The sequence below is a fragment of the Sceloporus occidentalis genome, unplaced genomic scaffold (assembly GCF_023333645.1).
Source record: "Sceloporus occidentalis isolate IW3139 unplaced genomic scaffold, rSceOcc1.0.p SCAF_4, whole genome shotgun sequence".
In the NCBI taxonomy this organism is placed as follows: Eukaryota; Metazoa; Chordata; class Lepidosauria; order Squamata; family Phrynosomatidae; genus Sceloporus; species Sceloporus occidentalis.
Genome location: NW_028316984.1, coordinates 110,963,303 through 110,990,949, shown reverse-complemented (window position 1 = coordinate 110,990,949; position 27,647 = coordinate 110,963,303). Strand labels below are relative to the sequence as shown.

Sequence of the window (27,647 nt, the reverse complement as noted above, 5' to 3'; positions counted from 1 at the left end):
CACAATAATCATATTTCATTAAACATAACCTAAATGATTCTTCTCCCCCCCCCCTCTTTAAATATTGTTCAAATAAAGCAAAGAAGTATCCTCCAAGGTCTTCTTCTAATATCTTCCATCTTGATGTCTTCAGGCGAGTGTCTTTCCATCTTTTAATTACTGTCTCTCCAAACCATGAATTTTTATATTTCTAAGAATTTCTCTTGTCTGTATATATGTATATATATATAACTCCACCAGATGCAAGATCCCTTTGCATAGTGATTTTCCAGTCTAACATGGCTGTGTTTTTTAATTCTATCAGAAATAATAAGACAACTTGTCCTTGAGACTTCTCTGGAAGAATGAGGTCTGCCTGAAATGCAAGATGGAGGGCATTCGAGAAAAATGGACGCTATGACCAAATGAAAGCTAAAAACACTCACAGGAAGATACGTCCATGCTTCTTAGTCATGCTCAAAATGGAGGACATGTTGGGATTCCACCTGGACAGAGGGTTGAGGTGGAGGACACGTCCTGGAAAAGGAGGATGCCTGGCCAACTTGGGCATTTGGGAGTGCCTCCTAAAGGCTGGAATGGAGGACACGTCCGGGGAAAGGAGGACCCCTGGTCATCCTGGGTATTTGGGAATTCCTCTTGGGCAAAAGGCTGAAATGGAGGACACGTCCTGGAAAAAGAGGACGCCTGGTCACCCGGGACGTTTTAGAAAGCCTCTGGGACAGAAGGCTGACATGTAGGATGGGTCATGGAAGAGGATGATCTATGCTGGCCCTGGGGATTTGGGAACTCCTTCTGAGGAAAAACTCACCTCTGAGGAGTTTATCACACAGGAGGAATGTCTCTTAAGTTTGAATGAAAAGAAAGTGGGGCCAGAATGCATTCATGTGCAGCGAATTTACGAGAATTCAAATTGCATTCAAACTGACTTCCTGAAAATAGCTTGCCATTGCCCAAAACTGCGTGTGGCAGTCTATCACACAATAACGTTAAACCCCATGATTGCGTTGGGATTGCCATTGCATTATACTTCCCATTTCCCTTGTCTGATAAACTCCACTCCCAGCCAGGACCTCTGTTTGGAATGTTCCCCGGGCAGTAGGCCCCGCCCCCAGAACGAAGGTGAGCCAATGGGGAAGCCCTCTGCGCTTGGCCACGCCCACTTTCCCTTGGCCATAGCCTCCTGCCTGCGGTCATTCAGGCTCCGCGGGGAGGAGGAGGCGGTCGGTGCTGCTGTGTCTCTCGGAGCAGCGATGGCTTCAGTGAGGGAGAAGGCGGCAGCTTTGAATCTCTGCGCCCTCTACAGCCCCGCCAACAAGCCTCCCGGTGAGAGAGAAGGCCCTGGGGGCTCTGGGCTGCAGGGCAGCAGCAAGAGCAGCACTTCATTTCTATGTCGCCTTTCTCCCAAAAGGGACCCAAGGCGGCTCACAAAACGAAAACATTGCTCTAATTTTTGCTGTTGTTGTTGTTGTTTATTTTACTTACTTCATTTTTATCCGCCTTTGTCCCAAATTGGGATTCAAGGCGGCTTACAACATATATATATATATATACTGTATATATGGACATTTTAAAACTGTAAATTTTAAAGGATGAATTTTGAACGTAGATGATTGTTTTAATGTCCATGTCTCTTGTTTGTTCTTTTTAAATGGATGCCTGTTTTAATTGAGGTTGTGTTTTTACTGACACATCTTTGTTGGATTCTTGCCTTTCCCCACCCCTTGATCCATGGGAGCGCAGGTAAGAAATAATAATAATAATAATAATAATAATAATAATAATTTATGTTGTAATAACTATTAAACAATTATTATATAATAGTAATAAATTATTATTGTTATTATTATTAGATTTTGAAAACAATTAAAATCACCTAGTTAAACACAGAGGTCCAAAACACACTGCAGGAATAACCCAGCTTGAGACCGCTTTAACTGCCCTGGCTCAGTGCTAGGGAATCCTGGGAGTTGTAGTTTGTTGTGGCACCAGAGCTCTTTCTGACAGAGAAGGATAAATGTCTCACAAAACTACAGTTCCCAGAATTCCCTAGCACTGAGCCAGGGCAGTTAAAGCGGTTTCAAACTGGGTTGTTTCTGCAGTGTGTTTTGGACCACTTTGGAAAGGGAGAAAGAGGCAGGTGAAATTGGGGCAGCTCTTGGTGTTGTTTAATTATTTTTATTTAATCATTTTTAACTTATGTAATCAATGTTTTGGCTCTGTCTTTTCTTTTCTTTTTAATATACCACTGTGAGAGAAAAATGGGATAAAAATCCTGGAAATAAATAGTGGTTTGAGGGCTAGACTACGACTCTGGAGTCCTGGGTTCAAATCCCCACTCAGCCACGGAAATCCACCTTGGGCGAGTCACACTCTCTCAGCCTCAGGGGGAAGAACAAAGCCAAAATCCTCTCTGAACAAACCTTGCCAAGAAAACCAATGCATTTTAACCTTCAAGGAGTAAGAGGCACCTCAAAATGCAGGACATCCAAGGGGGAAAATGGCATACATGACCCAAATAAAAGCTCAAAACACCCATGTAAATATTAAACTCATGCTTTTTAGTCACGCTCAAAATGGAGAACAGTTTGGAATTCCTCTTGGAAAGAAAGTTTAAACAGAGGACAGGAGGATGTCTGGCCACCCTGCATGATAGGTGTGAGGTATAGTTTTCTAAGTACCAAATCAAATTAACCGTATACAATCATATATGTATAGGTATTTATCTGTGTTTTGAATCCAAATATCCATTTCCTGCAATCAGTTCATGGCCTTAGGGGTGCCATAAGTTGGAAATGACTTGAAGGCACCCAACAACAACGAGAAAGCTGCCCCTTCGGCTCACCTGCCTCTGCTCAGCCCAGGTGAAAGGCAGAGGCAGAAAATGCCTTCCCTTGAATTGGTGGCTTGCAATGGGGTGGGGTTACTTCTTTCTAGAGATATCGAATATGGTGAATGGTTAGAGTGTGGGGCTATGATGACTCTGGCGACCAGTGTTCGAATCCCAGCGTGCCATGAAACTCATTGGGTAAGTCACACTCTCTCAGCCTCAGGGGAAAGCAAGGGCAAACCTCCCAACAAATCTTACCAATAAAACCCAATGATAGGTTTGTCATGTGTCCATAACAACTTGAAAGCACACAACCACAACAAAAGAATCTGCCTCTTCCTCTTTGGAAACAGACTGCTGGCTTGCCCCAGCAACACTGTTGTTGTTGTTATTGTTGTTGTTGTTGATGTTTGCTTGCAAGTCATTTCCAACTTATGCAACCCACTTGGTTTTCTTGGCAAGATTTCTGCAGAGGGGGTTTGGCTTTGCCCCCCTCTGAGGCTGAGAGAGTGTGACTTGCCCAAGGTTCCCCAGTGGGTTTCCATGGCCAAGCAGGGATTTGAACCCTGGTCTCCAGGGTCATAATCCTGTGCTCAAACCACTTTGCACCATGCTGGCTTTTCTGATTTTTCTTACCTTCTGGGAATTGGCCATAGAAATCGTCTGGGTGACCCTTGGGCAAGTCACACTCTTTCAGCCTCAGAGGATGGCAGTGACAAAACCCCTCTAAAGAAACTTGCTAGGAAAACCCTGTGATAGCTTCACTTTAGCATTGCCATAAATAAAGATCCATGTACATCAGTGGCACGATGATGATAGGAAACTACTTGTTTGTTGCACACAGCAACAAACAACAGCAATCAGTCGGAAGGTCTGAGTGGCCCTCTGTGTCTTATTGTATGCTCCTGGCTCAGAAGGGACTTCTTGCCTCGGTCAGCGCAATGGCTGTGGTGGTTAAATGTATGTTGGGGCCTTGTTTGCCCATGCAGTTATTGGCATGGGCTTCCCTCCTCCCAGTCTTGGCATGTTTGATGTTTCCTGAGCTGCCACTGGGTAGACTGGTCTCTCGTGCAGAGAGCCAGTTGGCTGCTTCTCTTATTGACTTTATTTCAAAGGTTGGCTGGGGTTTTTCTGCCAGCCGTGTTAACTCAAGGAGAGAAGTCCTTCTGCCAAAGAAGGCATTCTATAACTTTTTCTGTATTAGTTCCTTTAAAAAAATCATCATCTTTTTAAACAGCAGCAGGTGATTTATTGGTTCCTTCTTCCCCATACTTGAACTGCTCAACCACAGTTTCTAATGGCCGGAGGCATCCAGAAGTTAATCTGCAGGTTGCCTGTCTGCTTTATGTGGTATTTGCTGACACCTATAAAGCAAAAACAAACCATTAATAAATTGATGTTTACAGAGTCCCAAAAAAAAAAGCTCCACCTTTGTTTTGAGAAATTCAGATGCTGGGAATGTGCAGGACTCCATCTCTTGGGAACCTTTTTCCTGGCGATGCTATAGTTTTCTCTCAATTTGGGAACCCACTGGGAAATTGTTTAAAATGTTGGTTACAAACCCTCTGGATTCTATTAGATACAAATAGTAGGGAGAGCTGTGCTACTTAGTTCATGGCAGAGTGGATATAAAAGTAGGGAGCTGATATAAAAACAGGAAACGGAACTATCTTTCATTTAAGCAGAATTAATTGTGGTATATTAATTTTACTAACCTGATCTTCTCAGTACAGAGAGGTGCCATTTAAGTATTTCAAGCATAGCCTTTATATGTTCCATCCCAGGGTCGAGCCAAACCTGGCTGCTCCTCAGAAGCATTTATATTTGCAGCTCACTTGGGGATTTTTTTTTTTTACACACTATAACCTGCTGTCATAAAGAATGAAATGGGAGAGTGCCCTGGGATGTATGTCAAAGGCATTTGTTTTAATAATAAAAAGGTCGTCTTGCTATATATGATTTTGATATACCTAAAAGATATAATTAGCAACCTCAACAGAAGCTTTTAGAACACACTGCTTTTTGGCAGTTTAAACTCAGATATAACCAGCAGCTCTTTTAATTTCTTTCCTGCACTGCACAATTTGAAATTGTATCCCAGCACTTAATGATGGGCTCTTGTCTCAGTTGTGTTTACACTGAACTGTTTTGTTTTCATTCTATTCTCCTGCAGTGTTTGCCATTTTAATAGTATCATTAATGATTGTATGAGGTCTGCTTATATTGAGTCATAACCCATTCCAGTTCTCTCTTCCTGAAGGTAGGGGATACAGCGACTTCCACAATCCCTTGCCATTGGGTGTGTTAGCTAAGGCTGCTGGGAGGTAGAGTCCAGAATATCTGGAGGGCACCAGGGTTGCTGCCCTCTGACTGGCAATTCCTGTCTAAAGCCTTGTAGACAGAATTTTCCCTGCTGTTTAATACTATTTTCTAACATAAACTTCTAAACTTTGAACTTTCTTCATGTAATGCAAGTACTGTACTGAACACTGCAGTTGTTCCTCCTAACAGTACATTTTTAGATGTGCATGTAAAACATGAATGTAAGAACAGCCTGATGAAGTAGAACTTGGCAAAGTTACTCTTGATATCAGCTTCCAGAATCCCCCAGCCTGCCTGTGCTGACTGGAGGATTCTGGAAGCTGTATTCCAACAACAACAACTTTTCTAAGTTCTGCAGTGAAGTGTAGTGTTTTTCAATACCTAAAACAGACAGGTCTAGGTGGACACCAAAGTTTGTGTCTTTTTCCAGTTATCTAGTCTGGTTCCAAGATAACATTGACTTACATAAAGAAAATAGCTAGCCGTATACCACTATGATGTAGCAGTTGGAGTAAGATGCCAGGAGAACAGGTTCGAATCCCTGCATAACCATGGATAGCTATTGGGTGACCCTGGGAAATCACACTTTCGGTCTAAGAGGAAAGGAGAGGCAAAGCTCCTCTGAAGAAATATTGGCAAGAAAACTCTGTGATAGGTTCACTGTAAGTCCAAGAACTCTTCACAATACTTCAACCCAGGCTGGGGTATCTTTCACTTTTTATGCGTCTTTTTATCATGTGTGTGTGTGTGTACCTTCAAGTCTGCTGTTGACTTATGGTGACCCCATGAATTTCATAGGGTTTTCTCAGGCAAGGAATCCTCTCAGAGGTGCTTTTGCCAGTTTTTTCCTCGGAAATCTAGCCTACAGCACCAAGCTGTAGGCTAGATGTCTGACCATTGATCAGGCTAGCTAGGATTGAAGGGAATTTGAGTGCAGCAACATCTGGTTCCTCAGCTCTGTTGTAGCTGAGGAAGTACTCAGAAATAGTGACGAAGCACTCAGCATCACAACAACTGCCAATAATCTGGCTAAAATCAAATTTCATGCTGTGAGAATGGGGGGCATAGCTTTTGTTTTTATTAGCAACATCAGAGACATAACATTAGAACATGCCACCAATAAAAGAGCCTGAGACCTTCATGATTGCAAAACCCAACATATATTTTGCGATAATTCATCTGCATTGCTTGTCCAGGTTACAGCTTGGCGCAGAGACCATTTGGAGCCACGTATGTCTGGAGCAGCATTATCAACACACTTCAGGCACAAGTCGAAGTGAAAAAGCGGCGTCAAAACCTGAAGTGCTATAATCACTGCTTCATCGGTTCCGATGCAGTGGATGTTGTCTATGCCCACCTTCTCCAGAACAAATACTTTGGTGATGTGGATATTTCCCGGACTAAAGTTGTAAGAGTGTGTCAGGTACTGATGGACCACAAAGTGTTTGAAGCAGTTTCCACCCGAGTCTTTGGAAAAGACAAACGATCTGTGTTTGAGGATAGCAGCAGCAGCCTCTACAGGTTTCCCGCTGCTGCTAACCAAGTGGACAGCTCCTTTGGGAAAGAATCTGGCCACTTTATACATCAAAGGTTAGTTCTAAATGAAGTGTATAAGACTGGGTTGTTGCATTTTTCTTCTTATTTTGGCTTATCCATTGTTGCTGTTGTTATCTTCCTGCAAGTCACTTCTGATTTATGGCAACCATAACTATTACAGGATTTTCTTGGCAAGATTTTTTTCAGAGGGGGTTTGCCTTTGCCCTCTGCTGAGGCTGACTCACCCAAGGTTACCATTGGGTTTCTCTGGCTGAGCAAGGATTTGAATCCTGATCTCCACCGTTGTAGTTTAAAACTCAAACTACTACCACATGATGGCTCTCAGCATATCCATACCAGAAACAATAGAGGCTGGCCCCTCAGGATGCCTAGGGTGCTGCCAACTGAAGTTAGGAAACCCCTTGCAACCCCACTTATGTTTGCCTCTGAACTTGCCCACAGGGTGACACAGCCATTTTCCTTAAGGTAGTCTTTTCTACATGCCTTGCTGAATTCAGCATGCATGTCCCTCTTGGAAAGACTCATAGTGGGTAATGCAAAAGTGGATATTATGTGACCAGTGGGGCACCCAGGGCCTTAAGTCTGTTTTTGTGCCCTCCTAAACATGCCACCAGATTTGAGCAGTGGGTCACTAAAACCCTTAAAACAAACAGAAAATTCTTATTTTAAAGATGTTTTCAGAGTTTTTTGTGTGAGCTGCTGCTGAATTTCAATGGTGGGATTGCGCAGCTTGTGATGGGTGTTGTGGAGGCAAGAAATGGGCCCCTGGATCTGGCAAACTTGCCGCTGCAGCCAGGTGAGTCTTCATGGGCAGAGCTCTCTCTGTTCATACAGAAGCAACAGAGGAAGAGCAGAAACAGGGAGCTGGAAGGAAAGATTGACAAGTGTGGTTAGTGAATTCTTATGGAAGCAGCTTGATCCATCAGAGACTCAGTAGGGCAGCAGGAGCATCTGCCTCTGGTCAATGAATTCATTGCTGGTGGCTGGGTTAGATATCTTGTTAGGTTATTGATGCTGTCATTGTTGTTTTTACTGATATAACAACAACAATAATATTGATTACCTGCCTCTCCCCATAGATCAAGGTGAGGAATAGCAAAAATTAACAGACAAACAACATCAGTTAAAAAGGCATCACTTCAAACACACATTTAAAAGAACAAACAAGATGTAACCATATTAAAAACAATCTACATTTAAATTCATTGTACAAAATTGATAATTTAAAAATTACTAGAAAAAGTTCTGTTGTTCCAGCTCCACTCCAAGATAGAGAGAAGAAACATCTGCTTTGTCTTATTTTTGCTGTGGAACTGAGGGGTGCAGCCAGAAGGAAACCTGTCTTGAGGAATAACTGTGTGAGAGAGAAAAGCGACCTCTCTTAATATTTGCCTGTGTCTTCACGTCAGCTGTCAACTTGTGGTGATCCCATGGATTTCATAGGTTTTTCTTAAGCAAGGAATACTTGGATGTGGTTTTACCAGTTCCTTTTTCTGAAATATAGCCTACAGCACCTTACTGGCAATCTCCCATCTGAGCACAAACTAGGGCTGACCCTTCCAAGGTCAGATAAGATCTGGTGCCTTTAGGGTATTTAAGGGGGCAGGGCTCTTAATAGGTAGGAAGTGGGGGGTTTTCCCAGTTAATCTCCAAAGGTCAGTCCAAAAAGAGAAGACCATGAAGTGTGATCTAAGAAAGCCCTTGACACCTGTTCTACAAGCCCTTTAATGCTTTATGGTTGGTTTTTCTGATTGAGAATGAGAGTGAGAGAATAAATTAGAGGTAAGGTTGCTCTTGCTAAATGTATATAGTCAGCAAGGCACCTTGAAAGGTCTCTGGGAGCACCTCTAGCAAAAGAATAATACAAGTATACCTCAGTTAACAAAACCAATGTGTTGAGCATTACTTCTCTAACATTACTTCTCCTTGGTACTAGAAGCAGAAATAGCGTGGAAACAAGAGGGATAGGTCGCTACATCACAAAAAAGAACAGTTCAATACTGTATGTTCCAGATAACTTTTTATTCAAGAGTGTAATAATATGCATATGTGAAATGAAACAACATTTTCAACCTTTTAAAGACGAACTGAGCGTTTCTTCCAAAATGCATCTTGCGATCAACTTTTCTTTCACCAGCCTCCACTTTTCCTATGATTTCAATTTTGGTGGCCAAACTTAAAGATAGATCTATGTTTTTGTTGTGTTTTGACATGGTGGTAAGGTGGACTTATCTGCTCTCCCATTTTCTCTGTTTTGCTGTTCCCACAAGCTCAGTAAGGGATTCTGGAGACAGCTGCAGTTTAGCTTGTTTGTAAGCAAGCACACACAACTAGCACAGGATTGATTAGATTAAAATCCCCCTTTCTAGCTTAAGCTTCACTTGTTCTTTAGTGCAGACAAGATGCTGCAACCTGACACTTAAAGTCTGTATTTCTCCAGTCTTTCTTCCCCAGCCTCCCAATGCCAATGCTGCTAAACAACTAGACAAAGAAGAAAAAGGGAGAGGCTGGACAGGATTGAAAATACGTTATAAAAAGGACTGTAATTGTCAGAGGCTTTGTAAGCAGAAGTATTGTATACCTGTAGCGGGCTTCCAAACCAAAATCCAGCTTTTTGGCCTGGCTCTTATTGCCAGCATCAGCTCTTTTCAGAGCACTTATTGATCAAAATGTGTTAATAATGTTTCTTGGTTGACTCAGGAAATCTCAACGGATGGGGGTGCTCACCGGTTCTCTAACCTGGACCCAAGCAAAGGACCACCTTGTCAGGCTTGGGTTTAGATGCTCTTTCCAAAGTAATAGAGGAATGTCAGAAGAGCCAACTGTTGGTGCCAACCAACATTTCTATTTCTACTTTAGAGTTCAATACTGTGATCAGCCTTCGCCCCAGAAGAATGAGAAGGCAACAGGCAACCAACATGCCCAGTTATAGAAGATGACTGTAGAATTCTCTCTCTCCGGGATTGGGCTTGCAGCTAGGTAGTCAGAAAACATAATCATAGAGTTGGAAGGAATGCCAAAAGCCATGTAGTCTAACCCCCTGCTAGTACAAGAACCCACAGCCCAAGAGGTGGCCATCTAACCTGTGCTTAAAAACAGCCAGTGACACCAACTCTACCACTTTCTGAGGTAGTCTGTCAAAAGTTCTTCCTAATGTGTAGATGGAATCTCTCTCTCTCTCTCTCTCTCTCTCTCTCTCTCTCTCTCTCTCTCTCTGTCTTTGGTAGTTTGAAACCATAGGTTTGTGTCCTGTCTTCTGGGCAGCAAAAACATGCTGACTATCTGCCATATAGCAACCCTTCAGATAATAAAAGATGGCTATCACATCACCTCTCGTTTGTCACTTCTCATTTTCCTGGCAACATACAATCCCCACATCTTCTTTTTTTCACCTTGTAATGGGGGCTTCACAGAAGCCCAATCCAGAATGACCACTGGTAAGGGATTTGGGGTGTTGTTGTCTGAAACATCTGGGGAGCAACAGCTCTTCATGCCTGTGTAAAATACGAAGGACTTGTACTGCACTGTTGTTGGATAGGAGGAGGAAGGTGGGGGGATAAAAACAAAATTAACTGGCTCTGCATGCTATTGACTTTGGCTTCACCTTCCATTAGCCACTCTGCCCTATCAGTTCAAGTGGGTACCAGCTGCCCCCAAGCATAATCCTAAACATACTTTCTTGGATTTAAGCTATGTATCAAGGGTGGGGAATCTCATTCAGTCTAAAGGTTGAGTTACATTTCAGAGACATTCTTAGAGGCTACCTCACCATGGAAGGCCAAGGACATATAGGTGGGACCAGAGTAACAGCATATTTTACCTTAAAGTGTTGTAATAATTTATCTATTTTAATAATTTGATTCTATTTTAATGTATTTATTTTGTATATTTTTAATTGTACTGTCTTTTGATAATGTACGCTACTTTGAGTCCCAGTTTTGTGGAAAGGGTAGGATATAAATAAATATAATAATAATAATAATAATTGTTAGTAGGTGAGCTTTAAAGACATTACACCCTATAAGAATGGAAATAATCTGGGAAATCACCAGACAGCGGTGTTATGGGAAGGGCCATGGCTCCAAATGAAACCGCAGGAGGGTAAGGTTTGGACTGCATATACATGGTAGAAATAATGCAATTTGACACTGCTTTGACTCCTATGGTTCAGTGCTATGGAATTCTGGGAACTGAAGTTTTCTGAGACATTTAACCATCTCAGAGTTCTGGTGCTAGAACAAACTACAAATCCCAGAATTCCATAGCACAAAGCCATGGCAGTTAAAGTGGTGTCAAACTGGATTATTTCTTCAGGGTAGATGCAGCCTTGCCCCCAGGAACTGACAGTCCTTATTCCTGTACAGTACAGTTCATTGAGATATTCCACTGGGTTTGCTTAGGATTAGTGTTTTGTAGCTAGATGAGATAGAAGTTTACTCAGATGTATGCACTGTTTGTTGTTGTGGGTGTTTTGGTACATATAGCTTTTTTGTTTCTGAGGTATTCTGGAGAGATCCTAAAGCCAATGGATGTAATTCTGTGAGTTGGCTGCCATCCCTAGGACTGTGTATACAGCTTAAAAGGGAGATGGGGGTGGGGAAAAGGCAAGACCATGAACATAAGCTGTTCAAGAGTCAACAACTGAGGAAGATCTGCATGTTCTTGCACAAGCCACTATGGACTTTGCTCAATGGACCCAACATAACTAACCAGCACAGCAGTGAGGCTTCTACCCCATTAGCTAATATTCATGACCATTACTCTTTGACTGGGTGCCAGTTCAGGGGGTGCAGAAGGACAAGATTCCCACTCTTTCCAATAAAGTGTTTGATGTTCTCATTTCCCATCTAAAGAGGCAATGGAAATACAGCTCTGTGTCCTGGGTTGACTTTTTTTGCCCTCGGAAACATGTGTATCACCAGTTTTCACAATGAGGTTTCCCCCAGCAAAAGGAACATGTGATCTGAAGCTGGCATCCCAACTTGTATTGCCTTTCCCACATCAAATAGAATTTATCTTATTTATTTTATTTTTAAGCATTTATATTCTGCCTTTCAACATTAAAACTTTTAAGTGGCTTGGAGCTCTACCAAAAGTACTGGGTGCAGGGAGGAAAAAACCTCAGTACAATCATGGCGAACATTGGATGCTAGTACAAAAAAAAGGTAATTTTCCAAAGCAGAAGTAAAAAAAAGCAGAAGCAAGAATTAAAACAGAGACATCTATAAAAGCAAAAATATTCACAATAACAAATAGCTATGGTAGTGAAATGTATTTTCTAACTTAAAAGCTTGTGAGAATGGAATACCTTTTACCAGTTGCCTAAAAGCTTGCAAACTAGGTGTCCCATACTCGTGTTTCTCGGAAGAGTGTTTCAAAATGGGGAGATACCACCAAAAAGGCTGAATATCTCGTCAGAGGTTGCCTTACTTTGGAATGCAGGGGCACTAAAAAAAGACCCTTCAAGATCTCAAGGCATGAAAGATTCATAGGTTATTAAATGGTCATAAAATTTCAGGCAGGTAAAATTACTTCACTTGGAAGCTTGATCTGAGTACTCAGAATTGAAGCAAGATGGCGGACTTCTACAGGCAATTAAGTACTTGGCCCTGGTACTCTTGGGAACGAACTCCACCTCAGCTACTCAGTAGTTCTAGTCAAAACTACTTTGTTTTCCAGAGGTTTGCAGTCTATGTTCCCTAACTGTAAATTGGAAATAGGGAGGAAGAATGAATGTGACAAAGCTGTAAATTACTCTGCATGTTACAAATGAAATGGAAATTATTCTGCATGCTAACAAACAGCAAGCTTGTTCTCCTTATATAGCCAAAATGGCATCACTCTCCACACTACAGGAAGATATCTGCAGGCTCAGGGAGACGTCAAGATTTGCAGAAGTATTACAAAGTTTAGGGAAAGGGAGGAAGGCCCCCTTCACACACTGATAGTCCTTTGGGGTAGAATGTGAAGATGCAGAGTGGTGTGGGGATGCTGACTGCTGAGAAGAGGAAAACAGAAAACAGGGGTGAGAGTAGGAGTGGGAAGAAGTATCTTGAGAAAAGGGCATGGCTAGCTGGATCCCTGAACAAGAACGTTCTACATTTGCAGCATCTTCCTGAAGACCCCACTTGCCTATAGGAGCTATTTCAGAGCCATAGCACTAAGATTGTGAAACCTAGACAGTAAAACATGATGCACATTTTAAGGGGACATTAGGGGTGAACACTTGTGGTTATCTGGTTTTAAAATGTATGTTGTGTTCCATGCCTTCAGATAGACTCTGACTTATGGCCATCCTATCATAGGTTTTCCTGGCAAGATTTAATTAGAAGAGGTTTGCCGTTACCTTTCTCTAAGGTAAGAGAGAGTATGACTTGCCCAAGTTCACTCTAGTGGGCTTCAAGGGCTGAGTGGGGATTCAAACTCTGCCGTCCCACAGTTCTGGCTCAATCATGTTGGCTCTTATAACATATTAGTTTGTTTGTGTGGATCTTGACTTGAAGCCTGTGCAGTACCACTTTTAATCACTAAGCAGGGACTTCATGACCAATATGTGGGTTATGGAAGATAACATGGATGTATAATGTATATGACATACTACCCAGGTTGGTTCTGGTTAGTATGTTATACATCTGCCCCCTCGGTGAGGTAAGCCCTCACTCATGAATATGGCATACCTATCCCAGAGGCAACAGTAGGGATAGACCATGGTCAAGAGTTCTCAGTGGCTTTATTCATGCATTGTGGACATATGCATCCAACTCTGATAGCTGTGTAACTGCTTCAGCATTTTAGTGTACCAGTTCAAAAGTACTGTTCCAGCCTCTTCAAAGCCAAGTACTTTTACTAATAACTATTAATTCTCTGTAGTCACTAGACAACTGATTCATCAAATTATCTAATGGAATCATCCAGTCAAGTTATATTTTTATTGTTGATTTCAGTAGCAATCTTCAAAAACCTAAAGATATAGAGAATAAAGTAGGTGGAAGGGGTGGGCATCTGTGGCTCTCCAAATGGTGTTGGACCCTATCTCCCATCAGCCCTAGCCATCAGAGCTAGTGTGGAAGGGTCATGAGAGCTGCACCCAAGAAAATCTATGGGCTCTCAGAATCTAAATGATTCTGCTTTAGATCTAAATATTCTGCCTTCTGTTTTGTTGTGCTTGTGTTAATGTTATTGAATATAACTTTCCATTAAATGTAATATTGGACAACTTTGATTCTAGTCATGAAATTCTTATATAGGACAATTACAAATAGGAAGATTAGCGATTATAATATATATATTTTTTAATATCTAGGTTGCAAATAGCTGTTGTGTAGAAGTCCCAACACAAGAGAGTTTATAATCATACTTGGATTTTAGTAGCACTTAGTGTAACTAATTGCCATTGTGTAGGTTGCAATTACACTTTCAGGTAGGGTGTTGTTTGTATTGACCTAGTTAATGTGAAAAGTGTCTGCAGTCAAGACTCAGGCGCATTACAAACCGCCATTTCGGACGTCCTCAGGATGTCCCAGTTTGAAAAAGGGGCGTCTCTTCCAGACGCCCCTACTCCTATTACGGACAGAGTCTGTAACAAATGGCGGTGGCCTTTCCACACGGCCGCTGCCATATTGACATAGCGGATGCTGTGCATCCGCACGTCGCGCCCCGGAAGTGACACCGCGAGTGCGCGACTAGCGCTTTGTGACGTCTTTTCCGGGGCCCAGGAAGGAGTGCAATTTCCGCGCTCCTTCCTCGGAGCATCCGGGACCTGCACAGTTTGGCCGCTGCGGCTCCCGGACGCTGCAAGCAGCGGCGGCGGGAGACCACATTTCGGCGGTCTGTAACCCGCCTCAGTTACATAGAATAATTAAAGTTAAAGAGCAGGTGGTTCGTTCAATGTGTTTTATATGGGTGAAGTCAACAGTCTGTTTTTGTTAATGTCTTTTGAGTATAAAACCAGGCTGTACACAAAGAAAGAACATAAGGGTGTGATCTGTTGTGTGTGGCATAAGACCTATGACTGAGACGGTTCTTTCCTCTAAGATTTTATTTTAGTGTCTTCTCAGTTGTCAAAAGTAAACTCATTTGGCTCACTGTGAATAAGCTGAATCTCATTCTGTTGTGTCTTTTTGTTAAATGCTGGTAGGATATGCAATTCAGGCTGCAATCTTATGCCCACTTACCTTGGGAATAAGCCATAGTGAATTTAGTGAGATTTCTGTTGTAGTTGTTATGTGCCTTCAAATCACCTCTAACCTGTGGTGACCCTAATCTTAGAGCTAGCGTGGTATAGTGGTTTGTCTGCTGGACTATGATTGTGGAGATCAGACTTCTGTTCCCCACTTGGCCATGGATATCCACTGGGTGACCTTGGGCAAATCACACACTGATGTTTATCACACTATGCTCTTAAAGAGGTACTATTCCAGTGTGACTCCTCTAGCTGCCTCCTGTTGCATGCTGGGATTGGCAGTTTTAAGGAGGGGTATTTAGAATTCTCAGGCAGAGAAGTTCAGCTCCTTAAAACTGCCAATCCCAGCATGCAACAGGAGGCTGCTAGAGGAGTCACACTGGAATAGTAGCTCTTTAAGAGCATAGTGTGATAAACAGTCAGCCCAGTAACCTCTGAGATAGCTTCGCCCTAGGATCGCCATAAGTTGGAGATTTGAAAGCACACACAACAACAACATCCATAGGTTTTCCTTACAAGATTTATTCAGAGGAGGTTTGCCATTCCCTTCCTCCTGTGCTGGCAAGTGTGAGTTGCCCAGGGTCACCAGTGGGTTTCCATGGCTAAGGAGGGATTTGAAACCTGGTCTCCCAGAGTTCTTGTCCACCACTCAAAACAATCTTAGTGGGACTTGCTTCTCCATAAACTTACATGGTTCATTTAGAAGAATTGTGTGTTTAGTGTTTTTATGTATGTTACTTTCTATAGGATAAAATCTCATTTTCTCTGTGAACTTAAAACTACTTAGGGTTAACCAACAAAAATAACATACTGGATAGAAAAGTGCAGCAAAGCTGACTGAAGTGTGCTTAGTGTAACCATAGAAATTGGGGTTTATCTCTGAGAAATCTTGTGAGTTGTTCCAGAAGTGAAGGCATTTCTGGGTGAGGGAGTGCTGGACATCTTTATAGCTGAGTGAAATATAAATAAGCTGTAGGAACCTATTTCTTTTTGTAAGCAGACTCTTCCAATCCATTGTATTCCCCATCACCATGTATAGCATGGATGTGAGAGCTGGACAGTGGAGAAAGAGGATAGGATGAAAATCAACTCATTTGAGCTGTGGTTCTGGTGAAGAGTGTTAAGGATACCGTGGATGGCCAAAAAGATGAACAAGTGGGTCCTAGAACAGACCAACTCTCCCTAGAAGCCAAGATGACGAAACTGAGGCTGTTGTACTTTGGCCACATCATGAGAAGGCATGATTCATTAGGAAAGACAACAAAGCTCAGAAAGATAGAAGGCAGTATAAAGAGAGGAAGACCCTATGCCATATATATAGCTGACTCAATCAGGGAGGTCACAGATTTGAATCTCAGGACCTGAACAGAGCAGTGGAGGATAGGAGGTATTGAAGATATCTTATCCACAGGGTCACCATGAGTTGATGTTGACTCAAGGGAAGGTAACAATGGCCCATTCTGCACGGGCGTAAAGTATGTCCCCAGGACATACTAGGGTTAGGAAAGGGCATGCGTACAAAATGGTGGCGCCCGTTCTACACAGGCACCGCCATCTTGATGTCGCGGACACATAACGTCCGCACGTCCCGCAACAGAAGTGATGTTGCTGTGCTGGCCAAATGGCCGTAATAAAGTTATTATTATTATTATTATTATAAGTGATGTTGCGAGTGCGCCATTGGCCACTTGCGGCACCACTTCTGGGTGCAAAAAGAAGCTGCTTTTTGCGGCTTCTTTTTGTTGCATCCGGGAACCATGTGGTTTGACAGCTGCAGTTCCTGGACGCAGCAACTGGCGGCGCCAGCAGAATATTTCTTTTTGGAAGGTCATGTACTTTCTCATCAGAATTGCTGCTGGAGCGTTTCTACTTGTGGTGTTGTGATTTTCCTCTAGTCCAAGTGCTTAGAGAATAATTGTATGTGTGAATTTGAACCTAGCGTGTTCCAGTTTCTTTAAAGCTGAGTTCGAATAGGTAGAGACTACAGTATACAGATTTAACAATACTACATTTCTGAGGGGGGTATGGTATCTGGTTATGTATTTCAGGGACAGTAAATGTGTTTTTAGACAAGGGTGGGCAATTGCCAGGGTTTACGGGGGGGGACACCCTCTTCAGTATGCCTAATCATACCTCCACCCCTGAATTTTTAAAATATTTGTTTCATAAAATGGCTCCCATTCTCCATGGAATGAAGCAATTATGTCATGTTCCTACTGCCCAAGATTGTTTAGGGCTAAGCAGAAGCCTTTTTTTAAAAATGGAATTCAAATGGAAGTGCATTCTTATCGGGTGTAGGGAGCATTTTAAGACATTGCCCCCTATTTTTTACCATTTGAAGCTGTTCTTCAATATCCCTGTTCTGACAGTGTGTGTAAAACTAAAGGGGATGGGGAAGCACATATTTTGTTATTCATCAGAGAAATTTGTTTCTGATAGTTTAGGTAACTAATCTGCATTAGAGGGAATAGGTAGCCATTTGGACTATAAGAAATGTTCCAAAATCCATGCCATTTGTTACTTTGGTGTTATTGTGTGCCTTCAAGTTATTTCTGACTTAATAGTGACTCCTAAGGTGACCCGTCACCCTATCACAGGGTTTTCGTGGCAAGCTATGTTCAGAGGAAGTTTGCTTTTGCCTTCCCCTGAGGCTCAGAGCATGGGCTTTGTCCAAGGTCATCCAGTAGGTTTCATGGCTGAGCAGGCAATCAAAACTTGGTCTTCAGAGTCTTAGTTCAACATTCAAACCATGCTGGCCAACCAAAAGGTAGCAAAAAATGTCAACGCTTTCTGCATTATGTGAACATACTTTTCTGCTTTCCATTACTTATGGAGTAAGGAAACTTCAACTAGTGTTTAATTTTGCCATTTAAGTGGAGTAGTATTTTGTTCAAAATTTTATAAAATGAGACTTGACCCAACTGTTGCAATCAGAATCTTTCTGGCAAAACTTACATGTATTGGATCATTTGCTCTTCTTGCTACAGACAGGAGAAAACAACACTACTTAGTACAACACCTGTGAAAGCAAAGAGCTTGGAGGATCTTTTGGAAAACTTGAGTTTAAAGCCTGTTAGTTCCCCTCAAGTAAATACCTCTTCAAATTTGTCTCGCCAAGGTAAGTGATGTAAAGAATTCAGAGCTGCTTGTAAATGATGAAAGAAATAACTGCCTGGTTTTAAAGTAGAAGGAACTTGCGAATTTAAGCTCCCTGCCACAGTAGCCATTATAAAAATAGTGTACGCACACACACAAAAATACATTGTGTAATGTGTTTGCTCAATTTTAACAGATGTCTGTTGTCTCTCGTTCATGAGAAACCAGCTTGCCAACCTCTGGCATGGACCGCAACCACTCTCACTATGCCACAACTGTCCCAGAAAACAGAAAAGAAGAGGCAATGATGGTATATGCCTGAGGAGGGCTACCTACCTTAAAGGACTGGTTCAGACCTCTGATAAGGGTGGGAGAGGAGATGGGAGAAGCAGAGAAAGGGAAGGGTATGATACAGGAACGGATGGAGAGAGAAAGGGAAGTACAGTTGATCCTCCACATTTGCAACTTTGATTATTCATGGATTTGATTAATATGTTCTCTCTAGAAATCGCTAGGTCCTCCAGACGACTCTACCAGAAGTCACACTGCAGCACCTAGAGATTCCTTCTGTAGGCATTTGTAGATCCTCCAGTGCAATTCTATAGTCAGCTTTTGCCAGATGTTGGCCATAGAGGTGCGACTGAGGAACTAGAGATTCCTAGAGAAGTGTTCTCTCAGAAAAAAAAAAATTGCATTTCTTTCACTTTCATGGGCGTCCTGTGCCCCTAACCCCAGCAAATGTGAAGGGCCCACTGTAAATGCTGGGCCTTCACCAGAGCTTGAAGAAGGTTGGCCATAGTATTGCTGGCTAGCTGGGGGATTCCTGGAACTATAGCCCAAAAAAGTTTTTCTAAGCCTTTCCGCTGGTGGCATGTATTCCTGATAGACAGCTCTTGCGAAGATGGGACCCTCAATGTAAACAGAGATTCCCCACTCCTGTGCATTTCTCCAATAATGTGTAGCTGCCACCTTTACTTTCCCCACTTATTAGACAGGAGGGAAAACTATCCCAAAGAAATGGAAGGGGTATAGGGCTGAACATGTACCACAATGGCACTTTCTCCCACTTTGTGTTTGACATGTGGCATAATAGCCACCAGTGTTGCAAATGTTCTAGTTTTTCCAGTTACATCAAAATGTAGCTGCTTTAAACAAGAAGGCTCTTATATGTTGCTTCCACCTCTCTTTCATTTTAGTTTTATTTTGTTTTTGCTGAGTGAAAACAAAACCCGGTATTAACATTATTGTTTTTCTGTACTGTAGAACATGGTAATTGATTAGAAAATTTAGCCAGCAGACAAATTCTTCATTTTCAGCTGTGGAATCCTTCACTGTTGCAGGGGCACTTGAAGCTAAGCATGTCATTGTTCCAGCTCAGAAGCCTTTAACAAGGCTTTCTTTCTTTTTGCATCCCTATTAGCATGATTTATGTGATTGGATTCTCTGTCCAGAAAATATCATTTGCAATTTGCACAGGAAAGAATGTAAAGCATTTGGGATATCTTAAAATCCTTGCTGCTTGCTGCATAAATTGCTATTAGTCACCACCACCTTTTTACTCTAATGAAGGACACTTGAAGTTGACAATACATCAACAGGAAGTTGGTCCCTTAAGTATTCTTGCAGTGAAGCATTAAGTCTCTTAGGCTAAAAAACAAATACTGGAATGTTGGAATCACTTTTTCATCCTTAAATAGCTTCTGCTAACAATCTTGCTGTTTGGTTTGTCCCCCCCTCTGCCCCCACCAGTTATCAATGAAGTCTGGAGAGAGCAAACAATTGCACGCCTCCTGCAGCTCATAGACCTTCCACTGCTTGATTCTTTACTTGAGTACCAGAAGACAGAAGCCAGATTTCCACAAACAAAGCAAGAAACAGAACATAGCATCATCACAAACAACTACTTGGACAGAGAGATTCTGAAAGCCTTTGGTGACTCCCAGTAAGCATTTTAAGTGCATAAATAGAAAGACAAGAAAGCCAATTTTCAGACAAGGTTGACTTGCTTACTTAAATAGAGAGGGGAGGATTTTGAGGAAATGGGTATTTAAACTACAGGCCCTTTCACACCACAGTTATAGTGCTATTTTTTACTGCTGTCATGCCATCCTATTCAATCCTGGAATTTGCAGTTGAGGAAGGAAGCCATAGAACTCACCAAACTACAAACACCAGGATTCCATTGAAAGTGGTGTCATACTGCCTTAATTGTCTTGTAAAAAGGGCCTCGGGAGAATGGTATATGAGAAGTTATCTTCTCTCCCCTACCACTGCAATCTCTTCCCTGGTACTGAATTGTACCTTGATCTTTGTTTGAAAAACAATAGCAACAAAATTGGATCCAAAACCCAAAGTACACATTGGTGATACCTTTATAAGGCCAACCAAAAGATGTAATATTCATAAGCCCACTGGTTTCTTCACTTGGCCAAGATGGTTTTAAAAAACATGCAGGGAAAGAAAGCTGGCATTGTCAGTCACAAGTCTGCATCTTGCTTACTTATACTGAGAGAGGATCTATGCATAAAAGAGACCCTTCCATAGATCTTCCACATCACCTGATTTTTCTCTAATGTACCATTATTTCCGATGAGCCTTATTCCTGGGACGGTTTTAGTACCTGGGACAGAATCAACATCCTCTGTTTGTTTGTTTTTCTAGGACAGATGAATGGCTATCAGCAGCAGTAGATTGCTTGGAGTATCTTCCAGATCAGATGGTGGTTGATGTAAGCCGAAATTTACCTGATGGGCCCAACAGAGTCCAAGTAGGGAAACTGCTGCTGTTTGATACTATCGGAAGATACTATAGCCAAAAGAAGGAGCCTCTCTTAAAACATGCGCCTGATATCCACCTTGGCATTGCAGAACTGTTAGGTAAGTAGATATCTATTAATTATGTGAATATTAACAATAGCTGTGCTCTGTGTATTCTCCATGGAATATATGGAAAGATGGCTTTGACTGACCAGAGCATTACTACTAAAAAAATATGTGGACTAGTTTCTTAAAGTTATTTGGAAGGCAAATGCTCCTGAGAAAATTTTATTTGTTGAGTTAGTGGATACTGACAAAGATTCTATACTAATGTTGCTGTGCCTACCTTTTTTGCATGTCAGGCAGAGCCATTATATCATGGTGCTGTTCTTGTTCATGGCTATTTGTGGCGGTGTTGCCTTCATAATGGAAAACATTCAAAACATAATAGTTTGGCAGAGTGAAAAGTATACAGTTGGCCCTCTGTTTTCGTGGTGGAATCCATTCTGGACACCACCATCACCCTGCAAAAACAGAGATTCACCAATATTGAAGCCCATAGGCTTGAATGGGGGGGGGGGGGCACTGTGGAGGTACGCGCCATGGAGGCACTCCCCATTGAAAATAACAGAGGTCGCCCCTCCATGAATATTGAAGACCGTGGATTTCAAGTTCGCAAGAAAGGAGGGGCGACTGTACATATGAATAACCTGCCAGTAATCTATGAGGACTGATCATTATTTTACATTGAATAAATAAGCATCATATTTTCAGTAAGAAATGAAACAGGCCAAGTTAGTTGGTAATGATATAATGAGAACATGTACATTAGTCAAGTATTGGTTTCACAAATGTATTATTCCCTTATCTTTGTGGCAGGAAACGCATCTGTGCATATTTTACCCCTTCTTTTACACTCACTTTCCAAAGTCTAGGTTTTAATTATATTCATAAATATATATACTTTATTCTTCTGCATCAGCATTAAGTTTCATCACAGCAGGAAATAGTCACAGAAGAAATTTTATTTTAAAATATTTTTAGGCTACCTTTTGCAGGCAGGAATAGGAAAAGTACAGCTCCTGGGGCTCGCTCTGTCTCTGTACAGTCAGCCCTCTGTATTGGTGGGCTTGCCATCTGTGGATTGGAGCATCTGCAGATGGCCTCACAAAGTTCTCCTCAATGGCAGTGTGTGCGTGTAGCCATGAAACATGGTCACCTGCATGTTGCACTGTTTTGTTTGTTTTGTTTCCAAACTATCCAAAATGCCAAGAAAGCCACCTGAAAATATGGTGGTTTGGCTTTTGCTGGCCCCGCAATTCCAGAGTCTTGAAAATACCAAAATATTTGCCAAAAATTATTTTATATCTTCTAGATTTTTAATTATCTTTTTTAAAAATTGTAAGCTGCCTCAGAGTCCCAAATTGGGGAAAAGCTGGGATAGAAATAAAGATGATGATGATGAAACTGAAAGTGACATGACCTCCTTTCCATTTCGTCAGAGAAGATCTCTGGAGCTTGCAAACTTTTTTTGGGGGGGTTGTTTTGATTGTGAGTTCCTCCATGGAAGGACTGGATGGCTCTTGTGGTCTCCTCCACCTCTATGATTCTGTGCTAGGGGATAGTGGTACAGGGATAAAATTGCCCCTTGCCTTTCATGTGCTAGCCCCCTAACCCACCAATAATCCCATCTTCACCAGCACTTTCTATATCTGATATATAGCCAGGCTGCTATAAATTAGAGCACTAAATTGAAGCCAAAGTAGTGCAGCTAACTACTGGTACACAAAGGTCCCATTCCCACTGTCCTATAATGCGGATCAGGACACGAATCATGGGTGCATCATTTCCATTTCAGCGTGCATTCGACCCGCATTGCTCCGATATCGTTCCCATTGGAATTCGAATCTGAATCGAATTATCCTGAAAAACTCGAATTATAGGTTGATAAACCGGTTTTAAAAAACAGTGGCTTTTTAGCAAGTTTTCCTGTGCCTCCCTAGTCTGATTCGGGGCAAATGAATGGAAACGAAAGCGTATCTGATTCGGGAACCTGGAGATGAGAGGAGCAGCGCTCAAGGGGCTGGCCTGGGGGTGTCACCCTCTTTGTTCTCTTTCTGCATCGCCAGCGCCATTTTCTTCCATTCGCATAGCCTTTCCCCCTGTGGATTGGGAAGCAGGGTAAGGCGATCGCGCTACATTGAGTTCCAAACGCAATAAACACAGTACTCCCCCTGCAACCTTTTAGGACAAATAGAGGCTCCCTTCTCCCTTTTCTGGAGGGGAAAAGCGCCTAAGCGACTGATTGGCTGTGACATCAAGTGCTTAAGTGCTTGATTGACAACTGATTTTAAAAAAAGAGGTTCCGGAAGGGCAATGTGAACAGGGAGCAAAATAACCCGCTTCAAATTACCACAGGGATAATACCAATGGGAATGAAAACAGAGATAAAAAAACCCGGGTATGTTTGCACCTGTTCTTAATGGGAACAATGGGTCAGATTCAAGTCAGAATCCGAGTCAGAATCTCAGCGAAATAAGCCGCTTTTTTTGCCCAGTGGGAATGGGGCCTAATGTAGTGAATTCACTAAGATGGCTAGCAAGATTCAAACTAATGCAGATAGTGAGCCATCCAAATACTTTCTTTATTGACCAAGACAAGGAAGAGCAGCAGAGCCATTTGTTGCCTCTTATTTTATCCTCAAGAATGTAACACCATCCTGAAGAAGACAAAAGGCTATCTAGTCTGGCAGGCTGTTTCCATGCCACATGTCTATGTGAAATCAGGACAAGCTGTTCGTGCTCTTAGTTTCTACCAAATAGTATTGAGACCTGTACTAATACTGATAGTACATATCCATCATTACTAGCAGCAACTGCTAGCCCTTCCCTCTCTGAATTTCTTGTTGTGCACCTTCAAGTCATTTCCAGTTTATGGCTACCCTATTACAAAGGTATCTTGGCAAGATTTATTCAGAAGGAGTTTTCCATTGCCATCCTCTGAGGCAACAAGAGTACAAGTCACTGTATGTGACTTGCCTTGGGTCAGCAAGTGGGTTTCAGTCTCCAAACTGAGATCCAAATATTGGTCTCCAGAATCCAGTGTTACCCTCAAACCATTGCATCTCAAACCACAACATTGTGCAAATCCCCCCCCCCCCCTTTAAAGCCATTCAGGTTGGTGGCCACCACTACATCTTGTCATAGGTTTGTAGCAAAAGCCCTCATTGATCAAGTCTCTGTCTGAAAAAGTACTTCCTTTTCCACTGGTTTGACACTTTTGCTTTCATCCTTTCCATTAAGGAGCCAAAGAAGCAGTATTCTAATCCTAGGAGGCATGAAATATCTTATCCTAAACTGATTCCAATCTTCATATAAGGTGCTCAGTGGAGATTGGATCTATGCCACCACTGTTTTTCCTTTAGTACAAGATGCACAAGGCAAAAATTTTATATATCAAATATAAATTCATTCTAAATAAGTAACCACCACAGAAGAAAAGTCTATTCATCTTTATAGTAAAAGAAGAAGAAGAAGTGGGAGTCTGTGTATGATCTGTTCAAAAGAGAGGAGTGGATAGGCTGCCTTCAGTAGCCATCTATTTCAGATTTCTAGATGACTAGCTACATTCATCAGCAAGCAGCAACTATTTTCTTGTAATCAATTTATGGAGTGAAAACTTTTCTTTTAAAATGTACATTCTGGAGCTTAACGGTAACAGTGTGTTTTACTACCCAACTTTACAAGTTTGTGGTGATGTAATAGTTGGTATTTCAGCAGAAAAGCAATGTAACGTTTGTGTTCCTCATAAACTGCATCATATATTTTTTGTCTTATATTGCCTCTTCCAGTTAATGGAAAGACTGATCAAGCTCTGGAAGCAATTCAGCTCTACTTGAAGTTACTAGATAGTTCAACAAGAGAGGAATTCAGGAGGCTTCTTTATTTCATGGCTGTTATAGCTCAGAATTCTGAGCTTAAACTGCAAACAGAGGCAAGTACGATCACTTGACGAGGGGAAGAGGCATTGAATGCTTCTTGGCTATGGGAGGGGCTTTCAGTGCCAAGTGGGCAGATTTCTAATACTGCTTTTAGTGACATGGATGCCATCACCTCATGGCTCCTTCCTTTATCTCTTGTTAATGGTGGGGTGGGAAACCATGCCATGATTTCTTGAGCTCTCCTGAAGAAGAGCAAGGCTGAAGGCGGGGGGGGGGGGGGGCACAGTGTGCATTTCTCATGCATACTCGAGTGACTCTTATACTATCAAAGATTAGGTTGGAAGGGAACCTTGTTGTTCTTTTGCAAATGTTCCCTGAAAATGAAATAAATTTGCCTTACTTAATGTTTAGAAGCACTTAAATCCACATGACATCTGTGGCTTTACTGTGGTCTTAAAAATCAAATTGTTAACTGACAACTAGATAACATCTGTGTTTGAAAATGAAGGATGTATGTTGAGTAGATGCAGTGAATGAACTGGGAATCCCAGTGCTAACTTTTTTATTCGCTGCCTTCCTTTTGTAGAGTGACAACCGGATGGTTGTGAAAAGAACTTTCTCTAGAGCTATAGTTGACAATAGAAATTTATCTAAAGGAAAAACAGACCTTCTGATTTTGTTTTTGGTAGACTACCAAAAAGATGTCTTAAAGGTATGTACCTGAAAATCTCCCCTCTCCCTCAGCTTGTTGTTCAGTAATTATTAAGCTGCAGTTGACGGAAATCAATTCTTGGCATGTTTTTCTTCATTCCAGATTCCAGGAACACTGCACAAAATGGTTAGTGATAAGCTTGTAGCCATACAGGAAGGGAAAGATTCCAGCCTCAATACAGGTAACCATTATTTACATTCTCTCATTAATTTTGGGAATCAGCTGATGCTTTATATTGGCCCACTTTGGGCATAATCCACTGAGGATATGAAACATATAAATGATCCATAAATAAATTTCACGTATATTTTGACTGTTAAATATCTTAAATGTTTATACAGACACAAACTTAGTGTAAGAGGATAAACGGAATTAACCAATAAAACATATAACTGTGGTGCTAATGAAATTTCAGTAGTACAGAGGTTTGGTTGGTGATGCATTGGGTCCATCAAACATGATTCTGTTAATTAATAAAATATATAGATGAGTATATTTTATTAAATATATATGTTGTTTCCAACTTACAGCAACCCTAACACAAACCTTGGCAAGTTTCTTCAGAGAGGGCTTGCCATTGCTATCCTTGGACAGTATGCTGTGCAGGCTAGATGAATCCCTTGTGCATATTTGGGGGCTGTGGTGCCCTCCCTCATTTGCTACTGATACTGTCTCCAGAACTACACCATCAGAAATTGGCAGCAGTAAATGCCCACTTTTCCACATTCCATTCCAGAAGGGGATGGTCTGTCTACTCTCCTGCTCCATGGTGCACCATACGCTGTAGAGAATTGCAGCAGTTTAATGCCAGTGGCAGGAACAATGGCAGGGCATAATTATGAACTGAAGATCACCTTGTTCTGGACTTGGAATCAGATTTTTGAGTTGGTCAAAGATATACCATAAGCTGGAAAACCCCGATCCTGATGTGTCTTCAGTCATGAAGCCAATAGGCTGGACCTTAGGCAAGATAAATCGCCTTTGGCCATAATCTTTCTAACAGTAGTAGTAATGGCCCTTCCCTTTTGTGGGTTACCACACAGGTTGTGAATATGTGAATGCAGTGTGAACAATGTGAAGTCAAAGGCTTTCACAGCTGGCATTAATAGTTTTTTGTGGGTTTTTCAGGCTATGTGGCCATGTTCTAGAAGAGTTTTTTCCTGACGTTTTGCCAGCATCTGTGGCTGGCAGCTTCAGAGAATGCTGGCATGGAAATGAGTGGGGTATATATACACTGTGTGACTTTTGGTTAGAAAGAAGTGATTTGCATGTTAATCTGTGTGTTGGTCTGTGCTGAATGGCAAGGCAGTGTGAGCACTTAGGAAAAGTTCTGTAGAAATAATAAGAATTACTACTAGGCTTTTGTGAATTATTTTTCATGTGTTTACTATAGGATATACTTTCTGCCAACGGCTTAATGAAAGCGAGTATCACAACAGTGCAAAGAAGGCTACGAAAAAGGAACTTGTCTCTCTGCTAAAAACAATTGATGAGGATTCTAGTCTCTCTGCCAAAGAACGAAAGAAGTTGCTGGATCAGTTCTATGCTAGTAATCCTGCTATCTTTTTGCAGTATTTTGGTGAGAGAGATACTGATGACACTGTGTCATTTTAGCCTTGTTAGGCATGATCAGTGCTCAAGGCTTTGGAAACATGTACTTTGTATCTTTTAGGGTTTTTTTTTTTTTTTTTGTATTGTGCTTAAATAAACTTGTTTTGTAAATATGGGTGGAATCCACCTGAAATAACACAATTTTAAAATGAATTAAAGCTGCTGATAATCTAATTGAAAAAATGCACTTAATTCTCTTTATTTAAAAGAAGAACTAGGGTGAGAATTGTAGGTCTAATATCTATAATCGTTTCACAGTTCTGTTGAAACACTAATGTAAACTTCTGATAATGAAACTTAAGTGGTGAAGATAAACATTCTCCCTCAGATCTCTTTTTAGTGCCAGTGTTTGGACTACAACAATTAATTGATTTGTCTTTGTTAGACAACTCCAGGTTGACCTTGAGCTAACAGAATACTACAGTCCCTTGACATTTGTGTAACTACTGCAGTTTCTATCTAAATTTATATTCATACAACCACATCTTTATATGAAGACTCAAGCAGTGGTTGTCTATTCACTTATTAACATGGTGGGGTTTAGAAAAAGAACTAGGTTTACATGCTGAACTGTCTGCTTGCTAAAGTGTGATACTTGTTGCTCTAGGACAGGGGTGGGCCACTGCGGAAGGCTAGGGGATGCA

General features: G+C 41.6%; 1 protein-coding gene across 1 annotated transcript; it reads left to right on the top strand.

The window, feature by feature from the left end:
- Positions 1-1,244: 1,244 nt before the first annotated feature.
- On the top strand, positions 1,245-27,114 carry DEPDC7 (DEP domain containing 7). The gene is made up of 9 exons (XM_089521262.1): positions 1,245-1,323; positions 6,346-6,739; positions 17,876-18,006; positions 19,734-19,926; positions 20,646-20,860; positions 24,591-24,733; positions 25,267-25,392; positions 25,495-25,573; positions 26,786-27,114. Exons 1-9 carry the CDS (start codon positions 1,251-1,253, stop codon positions 27,004-27,006), a joined length of 1,575 nt encoding a protein of 524 aa, XP_089377388.1. The 5' UTR covers positions 1,245-1,250; the 3' UTR covers positions 27,007-27,114.
- Positions 27,115-27,647: the final 533 nt, after the last annotated feature.